The sequence below is a fragment of the Cynocephalus volans genome, chromosome 12, assembly GCF_027409185.1.
Source record: "Cynocephalus volans isolate mCynVol1 chromosome 12, mCynVol1.pri, whole genome shotgun sequence".
NCBI classification, from domain to species: Eukaryota; Metazoa; Chordata; class Mammalia; order Dermoptera; family Cynocephalidae; genus Cynocephalus; species Cynocephalus volans.
Window position 1 is genome coordinate 4,865,999 of NC_084471.1, and position 19,530 is coordinate 4,885,528.

The 19,530-nt window shown below is 47.9% G+C and overlaps 2 protein-coding genes across 5 annotated transcripts in view; one reads left to right on the forward strand and one right to left on the reverse strand.

Moving 5' to 3' along the window:
• The first annotated feature begins 670 nt into the window (after nucleotides 1–670).
• On the forward strand, nucleotides 671–9,199 carry CDPF1 (cysteine rich DPF motif domain containing 1). 2 transcript variants are annotated; one of them, XM_063075835.1, is made up of 4 exons: nucleotides 671–792; nucleotides 5,022–5,134; nucleotides 6,193–6,304; nucleotides 8,225–9,199. In XM_063075835.1, exons 2-4 carry the CDS (start codon nucleotides 5,022–5,024, stop codon nucleotides 8,369–8,371), a joined length of 372 nt encoding a protein of 123 aa, XP_062931905.1. In that variant the 5' UTR covers nucleotides 671–792; the 3' UTR covers nucleotides 8,372–9,199. The 2 variants fall into 2 exon arrangements, with proteins under 2 accessions (XP_062931905.1, XP_062931906.1); XM_063075836.1 differs by lacking the exon at nucleotides 671–792 and adding an exon at nucleotides 799–1,077.
• A 278-nt stretch (nucleotides 9,200–9,477) lies between these two features.
• The window catches only part of PPARA (peroxisome proliferator activated receptor alpha), a 70,586-nt gene continuing 60,533 nt past the window's right edge, over nucleotides 9,478–19,530 (reverse strand). For all 3 annotated transcript variants that reach the window (XM_063115507.1, XM_063115505.1, XM_063115506.1), the window contains one exon: nucleotides 9,478–17,603. In XM_063115507.1, the coding sequence (XP_062971577.1) occupies nucleotides 17,356–17,603 (248 nt within the window). In that variant the 3' untranslated portion in view covers nucleotides 9,478–17,355. The remainder of the gene's footprint in view (nucleotides 17,604–19,530) is intronic.

Sequence of the window (19,530 nt, forward strand, 5' to 3'; positions counted from 1 at the left end):
AGCCGTGGGGGAGGCGGGGCGGCAAACCCTGTCATCCCCAAGGCACATGTTAAGATCCACTGCGGCTGAGGTGAGGGTCCCCCCTGGGCAGGAGTGGAGCCCACAGGCAGAGCCAGGCCTGCTAGCTCCAGAATCCGTGCCCTTAACCTCACAGAATGGTGCCTCCCATACTCAGGAGGCCCTGGAGGAAGGGGAACCGGCAGAAGCTGGTGTGGCTGGGACCCGGGGCGAGTGGAGAGGCCCGGAAGGTCGAAAGGAGAGCGGGGCGCAGACCACGAGGGCACCGTGACGTGTCCCGAGGCCACACGGCTTCATAAAGGACACAGGAAACACGGGGCTGGCTCTGAACCCACCCTGTCTGCTGCCTTCGGCGGGCAGAGCCGCATCCCGCGTGCGGGCCTGACGTCCCGACCGGGAGCCAGGCGGCCGCGAGCGGACCAAGGCCGGGCATTTCAGCCCTGGGGACGCGCAAGGAAGGAACGGCGCGGATCCGCGGCGTGAGTCAACCTCCGCGCCCCTTGGCTATCGGGGTCCTCGCCCCGGCGACCTCGACTTTGCCCAACCCGGTGGAAAACCCAGAAAGGAGCTGAGCGCCTCAGAGCTGCCAAAGCAGGCCCAGTTCCGCAACCGACGCCTCAGCTCGGGAACCGATTCCGCGGTCACCGGAAGAACGCGACGGAGGCGGAAGCCGACCGCGAAGCCCCGCCCCGCCCCTCCCCGCGCCTGCGCCGTGCCGCCTGGGGCGGGGCCGCGCACGCGCCGTGGGAAAGCGGAGTCGCGCGGCGGGCAACGGTGAGTGAGTACGGTGGCCGAGTCCCCCGTTGCCCCCGAGCGCCCCTTGCTCACCGGGTCGTGGAGCCTGCGGGGTCCCCAGCGTCAGTCGCCTGCGGGCCGCGCGCGGCGTTGGGGACGGGACGGAGGACGCGGGAACGGTCACGCGCCGACCCTGCGGGCTCGGGGTGTCTGTGCCCCCGGGGCGTCGGCCTCGCCGTGCGGGGCCCCCGACCTCGTGAGGCGACGAGGTCCCCGCAGGAGCGCGCGCTCGGTGGAGGGGACGGCGTGTGCGGAGGCTCGGGGGTAAGGGCCGGGGCAGCCCGGGGTCGCTCACCTGCTGGAGGGGTGGCGCTCCCGGGAGCCGCGACGAGGCATTAGGTAGCTCCGGTGGACGGTTACGGAACGGGGTTAGGTACACGCACACCCAGAATAGGGTTTTAATTTTTAAAAAATCATTCTTAACCCGTGCTTCCAAGATTTGCCCCTGGCGTTGTCCGACTCCAGAGCTCACACTGCTGGACATACATCATACTCGGGTTCAGATGAAGGAGGTCACAGCTGGGAGCGAGGGGCCAGCTGATGAGGTTGTATTTGGTAACGTTGAAAGATGTGTAGAACTCCACAGGCAAAGAAAGAGTCTGATAATAATCTAAGAAATACTAACTTTTCTTGAACCCATCAAATGGCCGAGGTCACAGGGTGACCAATTAGCTAGAAATCTAAGGAAAGACAGATTCCTCAGACCCAGCGGTGTGCATGGGAAAGGGTTCCACACAAGCAGATGGGAATTCAGCTAAAAGTTTTAATGAAATGCCGTATACCAAATATACCGAGTGTGGACTAGTGTGAGCGTATAGAGTCCCTGGGAGCCACAAAAACGGGAGTTTGTATCCACTTTGGGCATTCACTAGGTGCTCATGGGAAAGATGGGGGATAGAGCAGGAGAAAGCTTTCCTGGTGGGGGCTGTTGCCCAGGCTGGATTCTGTGTGGGTCCTTCTCCCTTTTCAAACAAAACCCTTAAACTGTTGAGGGATGGGTAGAAAATCCTGACACTCTGTGGGGCACAGGTGAAAACCAGTGGCAGCTGGAGAGAGAGAAAAGGGAATGCTCCCGGGGGTGGGGGCTGGGGGGAAGAGTCAGGAAACTGTCCTAAGCCTGTATCATTAGAGGTCTGTACCTGTGGCAGGGGCAGGATTTCTGGGAAAGCCTGAGAGCCAGGGACACAGGGACTGCCCAAGACTGAAGCTCGACCAGGACTTAGGGAGCTCGACACCATCATACAAACAGGCAGCTGCAGCCTACTGCTTAAAACTGACACTGAAATGGGCCGAGCCTGTGGCGCACTCGGGAGGGTGCTGCGCTGGGAGCGCGGCGACGCTCCCAGCGGCCGCGGGTTCGGATCCTATATAGGAATGGCCGGTACACTCACTGGCTGAGTGCCGGTCACGAAAAAGAAAAAAAACAAAAAAACAAAAAATAAACTGACACTGAAAGAAAAAAACAACCCTCTGGGCAGATGAATCCTTACCCCAAGCACAGGTGGTGCCAGAGAAATTTGAAGCCAGCAATGCCCTGAGAATAACCACTGCAAGTACAAAACCCAAACCCACCTCAACTACTGATGAGATTGACACAGTACCCCACACTAAAGGCCCAGCAGAAAGAGACATGCCCATTTTCAGTCAGAAGTAGTACTTATCTCCACGATTGTACAAATGATGTCCAGCCTTCAACCAAAATTGAGACATACAAAGAAACAAACAAAACCAAGAAGCCCCACTGTTACAGATCAAAACAACAGGACCAGAATTAGATATGACCCAGATGTTATAACTATGAGACAGAATGTTTTAAAAAGCATGGTTAATATGTTAAAGACTCCAGTGAAAAAGTGTACAACATGCATAAATAGATGGGAGATTTTAGCAGAGAAGGAAACTGAGTCAACAGAAATGGTAGTAGCCTTCAAAGGGCACATCAGTTGATTTGACATGGCCAAGGGAAAAAAACTAATGAACTTGAAAATAGGACAGTAGAAATTACCTGAACTGAAACATAAAGAGAAAAGAACGATTAGAAAAGAGTTTTTGTTAAAAAATAAATAAATAAATAAGGAAAAAAAACCCAGAACAGCATCCAAGAACAGTGGGACAATATCAAATGGTGTAACATATTTGCATTTGGAATCTCAGTAGAAGAGAAAGAATGGAGCAGAAGGAATAGTTGAATTTTCCAAAGATAATGAAAGATATCAAACCACAGATCAAAGAATTTGCTTTAAGAAGCACCATAAGGATAAATAACCTTAAGAGAAAGAAAAAAAAAGACCTAGATATACATTCAAATTTCTGAAAGCCAAAGATTAAATCTTCAAGACAAGGGCTGGCCCGTGGCTCACTTGTGAGAGTGTGGTGCTGATAACACCAAGGCCACGGGTTCAGATCCCTATATAGGGATGGCCAATTAGCTCACTTGGGAGAGCATGGTGCTGACAACAACAAGTCGAGAGTTAAGATCCCCTTACCAGTCATCTAAAAAAAAAAAAAAAATCTAAGGGAACCCAGAGGGAAATTCCATAGAGATGTGGGGAAAGCTTTCCAGGTGGAACAGCAGGAGCAAAGGGAAGGAGTTGAGAATGTGCAGGGAATATATGAAAGATAAGAAGGGAGCCACTTGAACTGTAGCCTCTTGTGTGTGGAGGGGAACTGTGGGAGAAGGTGGTACCCAAATTAAATAGACCTTGTATGCCAAGGAAAGGAGTTTATTCTATAGTCATTGGGGAGCCACATAAGGTTGAAGTAGGAGAGCTGAATTCTCCCTCCCAGCACTACCCAGATCTTTGAATTTTGTAAAATTATGTCGAATTTTGTCATGCTTTTTCTACATCTATTGAAATGATTATATAATTTTCTTCCTTTATTCTATTATTGTCATGAATTGCATTCATTGGTTTTTGAACGTCAAACCAGTTGCATTCCTGGCGTAAATCCACTCAGTCATGATGCATTAGTCTTCTTATATATTATTGAATTCAGTTTGCTCATGTTTTGTTAAAGAATTTTGTATTTGTGTTCATGAAGGATATTGGTCCGCAGTTTTCCTATAATAGCTTTGTCTGGTTAATGGTATCAGTGTAAGACTGGCAGTTTTGGTGTCCATGTAACACTGACCTCATAAAATCACTGGGTTAGTGTTCCTTTCTCCTCTATATTCTGAAAGACTTTGTACTTCTTCCTTAAATGCTTGGCAGAATCTGCGTGAAGTTTTTAAAAAAATGTGTTCTTTTGTTTTATTTCATTTCTGGGGAAAGTTTTAATTGTGAATTCAGTTTTCTTAGTAGAAATAGGGCTAATCAGGTTTCCTGTTCCTTCCTGAGTCACTTTTGATAATTGGTGTTTTTTAAAGAAATCTGTCCATTTCATCTAAATTGTCAAATTTATTGGTTAAGTTGTTCACAACATTCCCTTATTATCCTTTTAAAGTCCCTAGTCTTAGTGATGATCCTTCTTTCATTCCTGTTAGTGGTGATTTGTATTTTCTTCCCTTTTTTCTTGATCAGTCTAATTAGAGGTTATCAATTGTATTGACTTTTTGAAATAAACAGTTTCGGGTTTTTTTTTTTTTTTTTCTGTTTGTTTTCTATTTCTTTGATTTCTATTTTTTATTATTTTCTTTTTTCATTTAAGTTGGGTGTAACTTGCTTTTTTCTAGCTTCTTAAGGTAGATATTTAGATGATTGATTTTAAACCTTTTTTACTGATACAAACATTTGAAGCTGTGACTTTCCCTCTAAGCACTGCTTAAGCTGCATTCTACATGTTTTGGTTTGTTGTATTGTAGTTTTCATTTAGTTCAAAATATTTTCTAATATCCCTTGTGATTTCTTTGAACTATGGTTTCTTTTGAAGTATATTGTTTAATTTCTAAATATTTGGAGGTTTTCCAAGTGTCTTTCTGTTACTGATTTCTAATTTAATTATTTTGGGGTTGGAGAACAAACACTATAATTTCATTCTTTTAAAATTTGAGGTTCATTTTATGTTCCAGCATATGGTCTATAGTGGTGAATATCTCATGTACACTTGAAGATATGAGGGACCTTGAGCAGGTCTCTTACTTGCTCTGAACTTGAGGTTCCTTGTCTGTGGGAGGGTATTGCGTTTTGTGGATGAGCAATATGCAGCAGGAGGGGAGGCTTTAAGACATGGGTAGTTTTTCTGATGCACCCTGTCTCTTGATCTTGCAGATGGCATCTGAGTCAGAGCGATGTCCTCTGGGTGTGTTTGAGTGCCAGCTCTGTGCCTTGACAGCTCCATACAGCTACATGGGCCAGAAGCCCCCGGATACCCAATCCATTGTGTGAGTACATGCTTTTTGGGCCCACGCTTTCTCATGCCGGGAAGCCCCTGCCCAGAGCTGGTTGGTGGTGCCATGCCTGCATCTGAAAAATGGCTTGGGCGTTGTGGTTTAGGCCTGTCCCTGCCCACTCTCTGGATACTTCAGGTCTAACCTGAGGAGGCCTGGGGTAAAGCTTCAGGGTCATCTGACCCTTCCAGAGTCCCTAAACACTTTGCTTCATGCTCAGTCCAGAGTTCAGCACTGGCTCCAGCTACGGGGTAGAGAAGCACTGTGGCCCAGGCTGAAACAGCTCAGAAGTAGGGACCAGAAGGAACCATGGTGCCCTCCTCATTTGGGGATGCACCCTTGTTGCCTTTCCTGCTGGTGACACCTCCAGAGTGGGAAGCCCATCTTCCTTGCAGCTCTTGTGCTGGTGGGAGTGATCAGCTTCCCATGGGTCTGCCCGGAGCAGGCCTGTACCAGAGCCAGTGGGCCCTGGTGCTTGTTTTTTACCTCCAGCTTGTCGTTCATTGAATGCCACATTGTAGGAAAGCTGAGCAATGCGGCACTCATGTGGGACACAGTGGCAGGCTTCTTCCTTCTGGCTGTGGTTCCTCTGCTGCCCAGGAACCTGGCATCATCATGGAACACTGTTGGGCTCATTGTGATGCACTGCAGGAGGCCAGCCTGCCTCCAGGGGTCGTGGGGGTGGGTAAGGTGCTGAGTTCTCCCTGCTTTGAAACAAGCAGCTCAGGGCAGAAGGAAGGGCTTGGGGAGCTCAGATGGAGACATTGTGCCCCCACCCAGCGAATCAGGCTGGGAACTGGGGTCTCCCACTGCAGCAGCCCTTTTTTCAGCTGTTACAGAGCCGAGAGCAGGTCCAATTTCAATTCCAGCATGGCCCCCAATTTCTTGCCTTTCTGCCACTACTCTGTGGCACAGGTGGACTTGTCCCCTACCTCAGTGAGCCTGTGCAGGTGTGTAGGTCTCATGCTGCATGGCCAGCACCAGGGCTTGTAGCCGAGTTCTGGTCAGCAGGGCTTTGGGCCATCCTGACAGCTGGCATTACTCTCTTGCAGCCTCCTGGAGGAAAGCTATATCATGAAGGATCCCTTCACCTCGGACAAGGGCAGATTCCTGGTCCTCGGCTCAAGATGCAGTTTATGTAGCAGGCTGGTGTGCGTGGGCCCGGTGGGTAAGCTGTGTGGGACTGGCACAGCCTGCCCTTGATGTGGTGGTCCTAGGAGCCCACCTAGTCACTAGGTAGGGAGGGCCATGAGGGCCCTTAGAGGCCAGCTGGTCTGCTCCATTATAGATGGAGCCCTGCAGCTGACAAAAGGGGAGGAGACCAGGGAGGGGCTCTCAGCCTGGGGTGAGATTCTTGGAGGCTCTTCACCTCCCCACTGTGGCCCCACATGGTTCCTCCCCTCCCACCAACAGTGCAGTTGGCCCTTGTGCCCCCTTTCCCCATGGACAGTGATCTTTCTTGATGTTCTTGGAGGGAACTTCCAGAGGAAGGGGCTGTCCTTTCCTGAGCATTTGTTGTGTGCCAGGCCCTGTGCTTGGGACCTGTTTTCCAGGTGAGGCTTCATTCAGTCATTCCCAAAGCTAGTTAGGTAAAGCAGTATTACACCCATTTGATGGTTGAGGAAACTGAGGTTTAGAGAGGCTGCATGGCTCAAGTTCCCCTGGGTAGCTGAGCCTACGGTGTGAAAACCCAAAGGTGGATGGAAGTGTAGCAATGTGGCCTCCAGAGTTAGCCAGTGTAACTGGAGTGATGCTAGAGTCTGAGATGTCCCTGAGCACCTGCAACAGGGTGAAGTGCACACAGAGGGAGCGTTACCACAAGCCATGCTGAACAGTCAGCCCCCATCCCTCCAAAGTCAGGGGATGAGTTGGGATGGGGGTGGGAGGAGCCTCAGCATGGGCAGAGGCTCGGAGGAAGGCAGTGTAGGGGAGCGTTTGAGGTGTATGCAGCAGCTGGCAGGGCTGGGGCCTCTGGTGGTGGAGAAGAAGCTGGGACATTACGGCTGGAACGGGGCGGGGGGGGCTGGTGGTGAGAAGCCTTGAATGCCACACCTTGGATTTGGGCTGCACTTGGTGAGCAGAGGGGAGGGTGCCCCACACAGGTATCAGAAATCTCCAGCTTTCTTTGATTAAATGGTACCTTGTTAGCAAGTAAATCTCTGTGGCAAAGGATCTCTTCTAAGACTCACAGGAAGGACAGCCTTGTATTAGTTGAAGCATAATCTAAGCTGATGGAACAAGGAGACCCACACAATAGAGTGGTCTAAATAAGACAAATGATTATTTACTTATTTTCTTTTACATAAGAGTCCGTAGCAGACAGTCCCTGCCGGAGCAGCACTGCTGCTGCTCTCAACACACAGCACACACTGGGCCCATGGTGGCTGTTGCAGCTCCCACTATCACGTCTCCATCCCAGCCAGCAGGAAGGAACAAGGGTGCACCTGCTCGTTCTTTGAAGGGCATGAACAGCAGGTGGCAGACAGCTGCTGCTGATATCCCAACCAGACTTGGCCCCATGGCCATACCCAGTTGCAGAGGGGGCGGGGGAGTGTCATCCTTAGCCAGGAGCCGTGTGCCTGGATGAATGTAGCCGGGAGCATAGTGTTAAAGGTTGTGGGGGAGAATGGACATGGCTGGACAATTCTGGCCTCCTGCCTAGACCAGCCACTTGTCCACAGCCTCTTTGGTCTGTGGGTTTGTCCCTCCCATCCCCTGCTGCTCCCAGTACCAGGTGGTCACCAGGCCCCTGTTCCTGCTGTGATAGCTGGGAGAGGGAGGACTCTAGGATTTCCCACTTTTTGGGTGTGGCCTGTGCTACAGCTTCCCATCATTGTCGCTTCACCTGTGGTGGAGCAGGGCAGGGTCCCATCCCGGCTGCCCCCACCACCCGGGTAACCCAGGCTTCATTGCCTCTCACCTGGACACCCTGCCAGGCCTTTGGACCCCTGCTCTGCCTCTTGCTGTTCTGGCTCTGGCTACCCCCTGCCCTGTGCATCCTGGGGGACCCTGCCCAGCCATTGCATGTGGTGAAGGGCTGGCCTCCGGGAGAAGCTGCATCGTGTTCCTTCCCCCTGCTTTCAGGAATGCAGTCTATTCTACTCCAAGAGGTTTTGCCTTCCTTGTGTCCAGGAGAACATCAGTGCTTTTCCTCAGGAGATTCGGCAAGACTTGGAGAAAAGGAAGGCTCCACCAAAGAGGCCCTCCAGCCAGCCGGGTTATCGGACATGAGCACAGCTGGTACCAGGTCAGGGGCAGGAGCCTGCATGAAGTTCCCAGGCCAGCCTGGGCCAGGGGTGCCATCAAGCTGGGAGCCGCCATGCACAGCCTTGTTTCTGCACCATTGGGAGCAGCATCTGCAGCCCTAGGAGCTGGGGTCCAGCTTGCAGCAGCAACAGGGTCTGGGGAGCAATGCTGTAAGCACTCCAAAAGGCAGACGCCAGAGCAGACATACAGTGAGGTTGACCTGGGAGCTCCAGAGCCCCCTCAGGGCTGCGACCAAGTGAGAGGAAGCCCTCCTTCAGTGGACAGTTCACTAGGAGGCCCCCATGGAAGCACGGGTATGCTGGGGCTGCAGAGCACGGGACCCAGACTGGCAGGTGTGTAGGGGGATTGGAGGGGGATAGAATTTGTACGTTGCATCCTTGTGTGATGCTTACAAAATGTTGCTTTAAATCTTGACCATGTATCATGTTTGCAATCAAAAAGCCAAAGAACCAGCCAGTGTTTGAAAAGTAATCTTTCCACTGGGACACTTGGAAACCTGGCAGTGGTTGGGGTTTCCTGGGAGCTGAGCACCACTTCCTGCCTTTTCAGTTCCTCAGGCTCAGCTCCAGCTCAGGCCAGTCCTGAGCTGTCTCCCTGCCCCCCAGTCAGGAATGCCACCATTATGTTGCTGGCCTGCCCTCTCCCCGCCCCCAGGAGCTGCTGCCCTCTGCACTGATCCATGAGCTCGCCGCCGAGTGTCTGCCTAGCATTCTTAGAAGCAGGGACTGCTCTGTCTTCGTAATTACTGCAAGGCCAACTGTCATGTTTCATGAAAGAGTGAATAAAGAGAATTCTGACGGATGTGTGTGTTGGATTTTAAAATGTTCACACTTTTAAAGCTTCCCTGTTTCATGTTACTTTGAATGAATGGGTGTCATATTCTCGGGCCACATTGTCCCAGATCCATTCTGTACACTGAAGGGTAAAAAGGGACTCTGTGCAGGTGAGGGTGTCCTCAGGTGAGTGGGGTGCCGGGGACTGTTCTAGCAGAGAACAGACCCTACAGCAGGGGATTTGGTTTTTTTCAAACCAGATTGTTCATTTCACAGCATCACTCAAAACTCACCAGATAACTTTAAAAAATAGTTTATTATTTTTAAAACCATTAAGGCAAAACTGTACCCTGAAATTAACTCTTTACATTCATCAGTCTTACATAGGACATTCCAAACATATAAATTCTCATAAATTCAGGATATAAATCAATACATGTGGTCAGTTCAGTCTCCTAATAGGAAAATGAAGACCCCCCCCCCAAGATTTTTAAAAATTAAGGTTATTTTATAGCCATTCTCTAATCTGGACCAATCAGTTGATGTGACTAGAAATATTACATTTGTCCTTCCCTGCACCCTTGATTCCTGAGGTCCTGGATACCCCCACACCCGCAGAGAGGTATGAAGTTGAAGAGAGGACGCCGGAGCCCGCTCAACAGTTCCTCCTTTGGAACTGCTCCTGTTTCACATAAAAAACAAAGGTCTGTAAGCCCCGAAATACTTTGAGAGTATAAGGCACCCAAGAAAAGTAATCACGAGCACACATCGGAAAACTGAGCTCAGTCCTGGCTTTGGAAACCTGTGTGTCTGTCAAACCCTCTTCCCTAGGGTTTATTTTTTTATTTTTTATTTTTTATTTTTTTAAAGATGACCGGTAAGGGGATCTTAACCCTTGACTTGGTGTTGTCAGCACCACGCTCAGCCAGTGAGCGAACCGGCCATCCGTATATGGGATCCGAACCCAAGGCCTTGGTGTTCTCAGCACCGCACTCTCCCGAGTGAGCCACGGGCCCGGCCCCTTCCCTAGGGTTTAGCATGATGGCACTGTGGGTCCCAGGGGGAGCAACAAATATGCACCAAGAAGAAATTCTGTCAAGATGCTGAAAACAATGTATGGGACAGAAGGGTTCTGTGCTTTCTGTTTTATGCTTTGGGTTGGTTCATCAAGAGGATGTCAGAGAAACAGCATGTGCAAATAATTTGTCAGAATATTTGAGGTTGCCAAAGTTCTTTGGTAATAACCCACAGGTAATAATCCCCTGAAGAGCAGACAGCTGTTTCCTAAACAGGAATAGTTAATGATCTAGCAAAATACTGTTGTATGAAGTCAGTGACCTCTGACCTGGGGTCTAAGCAGGCCTTGCTGGTAGAAATGGATAAAGACAGACACACTTGCACTTCTTGCACGTGAAGTAGGGTGAAGGGAGCAGATCTACAGACTGAAAATAAATTCTGCTTTGCTCAGGGGAGATGAGAAGCTGGGGGAGGGCGTGCATGCTCGTGTGCAGTTGTGTCCCAGCTGTTTCACTTCGGCTTCCTTTGTATTTCCAACGGTTCAAGAGCCAGGCTTTTAAGAGTATACACCAATTAACACTGATTTCAAAAGAATTCAAGTGTTTGTCATTAGATGCATGATTGTAAGTTAGTAAAATATTTGTATTAGGATTTTTTAAAAAAACTCAAATCACAGTATTTAAGATACAGCTATCAACATAGTTCTTTTTACCATACGGTGCAGAAAAAAACGGTGATACTCAGCACTAATATTGTATTCTTACCAAAAGGGTACTAAGTGGTATTCATCTTTTGTGAGGTACGTTTCTTTTTAGGCTTGAAAAAGGAACTGACTGTGCCTTTAAAAAAAGTGAATTTTCCAAAATCAAGTGATTTTACCATGAAAAGATCAGCCACTGACTTGTCTTCAGGAACTGAAGCCTGATCTGATCCGACTCTAGGCAGAGTTGAGGCTTGAGGGTCTGGGAGAGATGCCGGGAAATCCGGGCCTGCTGTCCCCATCCTGCCTCCCACGGCTCGGGGCTCACGGGCCGGCTTGTGTGGTGCTCCGTGGGCTGGGGGTGGAGAAGAGGAGCAAGGGAGGAGGCGGCCAGCACATTCCCTTCTCTGGAGGAAAACATGTTTCACATTTGACCCAAACTAGCAAACTTTTACAATAATAATGAAAACTAACCCGGGTCTTAATTTGCTGTGTACAATGTAAAAATCAATGTTTGCTTTTCTTTTTTCTTTTTTTTTTTCAAATAATGCATCTAACAGCTGTGGGGCCACTAAAGGACTTGATGGTCTCAGTTGCTTCGGTCAAGACATGACATTGAACGTGGACTCATTTTTGCCTGTTCTCGTTGGCAAAGGACTCCAAAAGGAGGTGGCTGTATTTCAGCTAAACCACATTATATAGCCCCTCTTCCCTTACAAAAAGGGGCCCCGGGGGAGAAAAGTAACCAATTATATTTCTCATGTCTCAAACGGAAAATCTGAGAAGCAAATGGTCAGTCGATAGCCCCACTCCAGATCTGAGACGATGTCCTCAGGTGCATGCAGCTGCTAAAGGCAGCATGGGAAGCAGCCCTGGCCTCTCCTCTCTGCTCTCCTAATAAGCGAGGCCACACATGTGGCTTTTTTTTTTTGAAGGCTGCAGTCCACTCCACAGAGATAGTTTAAGAACCTACTGCATTCCACAAAAATAGCATAATGGAAAGCACTATGTAATTATGCAAACTAAAGAATGAAACTCATTATCTTTTTTTTGTTTTTTTACAAAACTTCCAATTTCACATTTTAGTATGTATTGTGGTTTCCAGAGAAATATAACGGATCTCCTATATTCGGAGTCAGAATAAATTTATTGCCCTTATTCTTATCCTGTTTTACAGGCTGGGGGCCAATTACCATTTTTCTGAATTCTATTAAAATAGCACCTAAAAAAATACATTAGTGCCAGCAACAACCTAGACCTTCGGAGCCTCATCTTACATCTTTCTAGGCAGAAGGTCTCTCAGAGGAGTACATGCCCTGGGTGAAGGCCAGGAACTTGGAAGGCCACTTGATGATTTAACAACATAAAGGAATCCCTTGGCAAGATGTCCGTTGGTTGCCGCCAGCACAGTTGAGGCACATTCATCAGCATTTGTCACAACCCTTCATTTGCTCCTCAAAGTTATCGCACAGCTGAGCTGTCCTTAGAGACTCTCTGCAGCAGAAATTTGTGGACATTTCATCTCCAGACCAAGATGTCTGAAGATGGGCTTGAGTGACCGCTCCCACCACCGCTGTGGTGAGGAGGGCACACACAATCCCCTGAACCGACAGCTCAGTGCAAAGATCTGGTTGGCAAGAAATTCCAGTGCAACTGCACAAGTCAGCTTGGACCAGGAGTTAACAGAAGCTGGGCTGCTTTTAAAATGAGAAGAATAGATACTGCTCGTGCTTGGCAGTGCCAATGCTGTCAAAACGATGCACTGAGACAGATCTCCTGTGGACATTTGTTAATAATGAGTAAGCCCTCAAGTGGTGGCATCGACTTGATTTGTAAGTTCTATAGACAGTGAACGTCCTTGCCTCTCCTGAAGCCATGCCACTGTTCTGAACTTAAAAGAAAGACTTTTAAAAAGTAATCCCTTAAAAGAACCTGCATCAGGCAGATGACGGGCTTGCCATCTGGCCAGCCACCAGCATGTGTGCTGAGAAAAGGGCCACAGGTGTCTCAGTCAGTGTCAAGTTCATCGTCTGGCCTCACGCCTGCTGGCTGTGACTGCAAGAGCAGGGACGCAGCAGGGGGTGGAGAAAGTGTGCCACGCCTGGGCCCCAGACCTGCCGTGCCAGCCCTGCATCCCGAGGCCAGGCGTTTCCATCTTGAAATGGGGGCTGGTTCCCCATCTGCCCCCTTGGCCTGCTTTGGAGGCTGTAAAGAACCACGATGTACAAAGGTGGTGGCTGTAGGCATTGACACGTTTTGCTAGTGGGATCCACATTTTGAAAGGCCACCCAGGTCGAAGAGGTACTCTGAGGGTGGCTAGCTTCCCCTGGGCACTGGAATCCCCTCCAAAGGCCATGCCGGTGGTCAAGGCAGTCTTAGCTGGGAGTGCTGGACTCACTGATTGAAGTAATGATGAACCCGTATTTAAATGGGAGCTGAAGAAGAGATTCTGAAGACAGGCGTGGCCACTGTGTCGTGACTGCGTGGAGACAGAACCCCCTCCAGCAGCATCTGGCTGTAAGCATCAAACGCTCAGGTGTCACAGTGGTTTCAGAGGGGGCTCGAGGCAGGAAGTGCTTGGACTCAGACACAGAGGGTACGGTGTGAGCCAGAAGACCTTAGCAAGTCACGGTTTTACGAAGGCTGGCTGTGAGGCATCTGTTTCCATCTCATCTGGCAGTACGTCTCCTATGAACGGGGCTCATAAACAGCAGCAGGAGGGGAGGGGAGGCCCCCGACAGGCGGATCGCTGCAGGCTGCACGGGGGGCCACCTCTCCTAACCCAGGTCACACTCGAGCTCAGCTTCACTAAATCGGGGTAGCAACTTTTGCCCTGCCTATTTTTAAGGCTCCCTTTAAACAACAAAAGATCCTGTGAGAAGTCATGTAACTTGCCATTCCTGCGTGTGCAGGCAACCGAAGATGTGTGCATGCTCAGGGAGCCCTAACCACCGGCCAGCAGGAGACATCAAAGAGGGCCCGTGCTCTGTGTACCTTAACGTTAACAGTGCCTCTGCAGGGCCTAGAGAGGTAGCTGTGACGCCATACATTTGGGGGAAGTAGGGGCTGAATTAACAGTTTACTCATCATCAGATATTTCACTTGTTCCTTGAGCTGCTTCTACTACACTCTTGGGATGCTGCGCTGTCCCTGGGACCTCCAGACGATGTTTGAGGTGGTTTGTTTCCTTTGGGGCTTTAAATGGCCCAGGGTAAGAAATGCATCAGAGAAAGCAGAAAGGCACCTTCTACGCTCTTAAAATGAAAAAATCTCTTTAGAACTGGGACAGCTCTCGCAGGCATTCTTGAGTGCACTGAGTCCTGGGTTCTTTTCCACCCTGCTTCTCATTAGTTATACATGCATAGGTGTCCAGACACTTTAGAAGATGCTGTGAACTCATCTCATCAGAGAGCTGTGGGAAGGTCAACGGGAAACTAGAACAGCTCACGAGCTAGTGCTCTATGTAACCATGCTGCTCCCGAGTCCCACTCTCACTGATGTCACCGCAAGCATCCTGTTTTGACAGTTCTGCACTTCATCCACATGGCCTTGTGCCTGTGTAGCCCTCAGGCCCCTCAAAGTGTGGGGGTCATAGAACTCAGTGTGTGGGACACCTGGCTGGAATGGCCAGGAGGTGGAAGAGGAGGGATGCACTGTAAGTCTCACGGTGGCTGGCGGAGGGGACCATGTCTGATCCCGGACCCGCAGTGCAGCGGCTGGCGTGTGTCTGTGAGAGGCACGTGGTTGTCGCTTCATTCTAGTCAGTGTGGAACACCAAGGCCTTTTGGTAATTCTGTGGTCTCTGAGGAGTTTGGCACTTTTTTTGCTATTAAAAGTTGAGAAAATGAAGAATCAGTTTTCGTCAATGACTTGTTGAAAAGTGGGTTAAGTTGCTGATTTTCTTCGTTCACTGGCAGAGGAAATGTGGGCTCTACACACGTGGTCTGAAACTCCTTGAACCTGTTATGATGTCTCCATTGTGCCTTCTGCTGATGTCTACTGAATAAAGCCAGCAATAAATGCGCTCTATCAATAGTTCCTGTTGAGATGCTACAGTATTTGGGACTAGTGCATAGTCAGTCTATGCTGGACTATCGATGCCCTAGAAACCTTTGATGAGGTGACCCAAAATATTTTAGCAGAGTGGCAATTAGTGACTTTGTTATTTAAATAAATGGGAACATGTAATTCTCCTTCCTGGTAATGAAAGCAAACAATGTTGAGTGACTTTCAAGCTGAGGTCACTTGGGGTCTCCTTTCTGACTTCATCGGGACATCAACGGTGGTCTGGCTAGGCCCAAAGAGAACCAAACGCTCCTGAATGCTGCGTGAGCTAACACAGAACCTGTCAGGCAGCATGTCTTTTACTACTGAAAGCTTGAAATAAGGAGCTATTTGAAATAGGGCCTATGAAAATTTAAACAGAATGAATGACATATCTGGAAACCTGGATCTCACGGCCAAGTCCATTTGGATAGCGTTTGTCTAGGGCACCTCAGAGTGGGAGGATGTGTGGTCAGTGGGGCAATACAGACTTGGCCTTGGAATCCAGCCTCTGACCCCAAGACCTTGGACAAGCTCAGTCCTCGAGTGTCACCGGTGCAGGGAGCTCTCATTTTAGGAAAGAATAATGAAATGGACGTGCCATGTCACTCAAAGGCTAGCTTCCTTCTGAATTAGGATAACCTCTTGATTGGTGTCATATATGGAAATATTTTTCTTTGCTTTTGATTCCTAAGACACTCGAGTGGATGGCCTGGTGCTGCAGCTGACAGATCCTTTGATTGGATCTTTAAAAAAAATCACTAAATGTGTAATGTTTAAAAAAGGATGGCCCAGTCCTAACTTTTACTTTTTTCTAGTTGAAGTCTCAGTTTTATTGTCCTTTGTCCTATTGTGTTTTCATAATGCTGATGTTGGGAACTTTATCAGTATCAATCCTAATCATTCTTTAACAACAAATAATAACTATCTCAGAAGAGCCAAATTTTCTGAAGATAGAGGGGGAAAAACATCAAAATCAACCAGGTGGTAAAGCTGTTGACCAGGTGTCTGGTGGCCCCCAGGGAGGCAACGGCTCCGGCAGGCTCTGTCCAGCTCTGGCTGGGGGGACGGCTGATTCCTCTGGGGGACGATTTATCTACCAGGTGGATAGAAAGAGAAAGTATTTCCAGGTCCATATGTTCTAGGCCAATTACCATAACCAACACTGCTATCCCAGCTGGACTGAGGTCGAGAAGTTGCTCTTCAAGGCTAAAGCAAATATTTTAGATGTTGGAAAAACCACCTTACATTTTTAGTGGGAAAAGGACAAATCTTTGTAAAAACAAAAAACAAAAAACAACTACTGTGAAATCTGAGACTAAGTGAAACTGCCACCTAAAGGACATGGCCCTTCCCTCATGCTCTAGAATGACCAGCAGCCCAGCCCAGGCTGTAAAGTCACATCTGCTTCCCTTCAGTTCAGGGGGCACCTGCTACCACCAAGAGTTAAAAAAATAAAGTATCGTATTCTTACAAGCAACACAGGAAAAGGTAGAGGAGCTGCCAAATGGGGCCCGGAGCAACATTTACAAATGACTTTGTAAGTTTGTCCCTAACAAACTACCATGCCCACAAACAGCCTGAATGAGTGGGTTCAGACTGGACAGAAATGGAGGCGAGGGGAACGGGAAGGATGCCCACTTGCGAGTTCGTCTGCTTCCTGCCCGCCGCAGGCGCTAGCTTAACACAGTCCAGAGGGGTCCTGAGACGTGGTTCTCTGGAATCTTCCACACAAACCTGGAAACAGGCTTTTCCACACATCAGTGACAACCATGAAAACAGTGAACTGAAAACAAAACAGCTGCGTTTCAATAGCTTATCAAATTGTTCTTTAAAATTCTCAGTCCTGTGATTAAAAAGCTGCACGTTGTGTTTCTTCAGATTTGGGAAACAGAATGAAATTCTTCCAAATAAATATTTTGCTGCTTTTTAAATACCTAACCTTTGGATACATCTAGATTTATAGGATTATAAAAGTTGTTTAAAAGTGCTGATTAGTTTCAAAATTATAAAGGAGCACACAAGCCAAAAGGGTGGTGAAAAGGGAAGACAGCCCATGTATTCTGGGGTCACCAGCTAATTAAACGGTAAGTTACTAATGCGATGTAAAGACGTGCATTGATTAACACTGGGTGAGTTAAAATCAGACTGTTGAACATCATTCTCCTTAATTTTCCACGTCCTGCTGAGCTGCTGTCACCGGCATCTGAGAGCTATGCACACTCCTGGAAGTACTGGTTACAGTAAAGAAAATGTGGAATAGTATTCCGGTTACCCAGAGCTTAGACTTTCCAATCTCTAAGGTTAAAATGGTGGGTATTTGTGCAAAATCGTGCTGCTCCCGTTTCTCCTTTGTAGTGCTGTCGACATTAAAAATCCTTGACACGTTGTGCTTTTCGTTGACGTCAGAGAAATCAGTACATGTCCCTGTAGATCTCTTGCAGCAGCGGGTGCAGAGCCGCATCCGACTCCGTCTTTTTGATGATCTGCACCAGCTGCGCATGCTCTGTGACCAGCTGCCGTAGGTCTGCCATTTTTTGGAGGAGTTTTGGGAACAGAAAGGTATCATCGGGATGATTGCTCTGCAGGTGAAGTTTGAGCACATGCACGATGCCCTCCTGCATTTTTTCAATGTGTCCTACGTTTAGAAGGCCAGGACGATCTGTTCTCAAAAGAAGAAAGAGACGCTTGAATGTGATGGTCTCCTAGTAACTGTTTACCCGTTTGAGGAACCACACGTTCCTGTCTGATGTGACCTTCCTTAGAAAAAGTTGAGCTGCCTTTAGATATTGTCAACTTCACAAGAAGACAGAAATAAATTTTTTTCAAAGTCTAGGCCTAATAGGAACAGACAGGATTAATACTCATTCCTAAGTGTTCACACTAATGGGCCAAGTACCACCTTAAACCAACTTTACAGTGTGGCCCTCTCATGTTGGCTTTGATTGATTACCTCCTGTCAGGGAAAAAAACCCAAAACAGTAGGAATAACTGCACACTCTGATGATTACAACAACCAATTTTGCATTATATGGGAAATAAAGTTCTTCTTCCCGAGTCAAAAATAGATATCGGCTTCAAGTTCTCTACCACTATTTAAGGAATGTGATTCTGTTAGACTTAGGTTTTGCAGTATAAAGCCCTGTCACAGGAACCTTCTAATATGAATTAGGTGAAAAGAAAGTAGAGTGAGAAATTAATGGGATACTGGCTGGGAAGGATCTGAGGAGACCCTGGAGGATGGAGAATGGGGCAGGTCTGAGACGCGGTGCAGGGAGTGCCAACGTTCACGGCAGGTGACCTCCCTGCAGTAGCTCCACCACCGACACCAGACGTTCCGGACAGGCTCAGACCCGGGGTGCAGACTCTTAGTCCAGGAAATACTGGCCCAATCCATATCCAGTAGGCAGTGCTCTCTTGAAAGCCCCATTCATTACTATGATTTTCAGAAGTGTTGCTAATGATGTGGATTTTTAATCTTCATTGTGTTTTGATTGCAAAATAAATATAATTATTGAGTTCTGAGGCAGAGAAGATTTTGAAAAGATAGAAAGAACCCCTGCTCATAATGTTAACCCCAGCATGACGGGTTTAATGCAAATCTCACCAGACGTTTTTCTGTATATATAGGGTTGATGTAGGATTATAATCTCCTTTCTGATACCATGACTGTGCTACACGTAAGTAGTTCTGCAACTGCTTTTTACCCACAGTGCTACATCGTGGTTGTACAAAAGGACAGTGATAATTATGTGTAACTGCTTTGCCTTTTATACTTTATGCCAGAGCATAAGGACTTCTCCCATCTGGACAGTACCCGGCCAGACACACACCTCCAAGGGCTGGACTGCCCTCGCCTGGCTCCACTTGTGGAGTCCAGGCGGTGTGGTCGGCCTCAATTCTAAGAGTGAGTAAATCTCGGGGGACAGCACAGTTTTTGGCAGTTTGGGGGGGACAGTCACTCCACTGGTCTCTGCCAAGACTGGCTAAGGTCAGCTGAGTATACAGTAGGGGAATGACTTTCTTAGACCTGGGATAGGGCTATTTAAAGGAATGGGACACCAAGCCAAAAATCTGGGGGCTGCAGAGAGGCTCAGATTTTCCTTCACTGGGATCTGTTTCCTCTGGCAAAGCAAACATTGCAATTGCTGCCAATAGCTAACATTGCAATATTAGCTACTAATATTTTTCATTATAAAATAGCATAAATATTACCAATAGTGACAGCAACAATACTAACATCTCTGTGGCACTCTACAGAATATGGATGTAATAAAATAATATTTTATAATGATAATATAAGAATATCATAATATAACTACATTATTATAGATTATATTATTATAATTTTATCCAATATAATTTATAAGAAATGGAGTATATTTATATAACTATATGTATATAATATACAAATAGGTATTAACATATAATATATACTATACTATTATAATGATATAATTTCCACTTAATTCTACATAGCAGTAACTCAAAGCTCAGCTGTCTTCCCACCCTGCCAGTGCCCACTCCACTGTAACACAGCTCAGGCCAGTATCAGATTTACTGTCGTCAAATTCTTCAGGGTAACAGCC

Coding starts and splice junctions, on each gene's coding strand:
- CDPF1 (XM_063075835.1), top strand. CDS start 5,022: ATGGCATCTGAGTCAGAGCGATGTCCTCTGGGTGTGTTTGAGTGCCAG. Junction 5,135..6,192: donor CCGGATACCCAATCCATTGT/GTGAGTACATGC, acceptor ACTCTCTTGCAG/CCTCCTGGAGGAAAGCTATA. Junction 6,305..8,224: donor GGCTGGTGTGCGTGGGCCCG/GTGGGTAAGCTG, acceptor CCCTGCTTTCAG/GAATGCAGTCTATTCTACTC.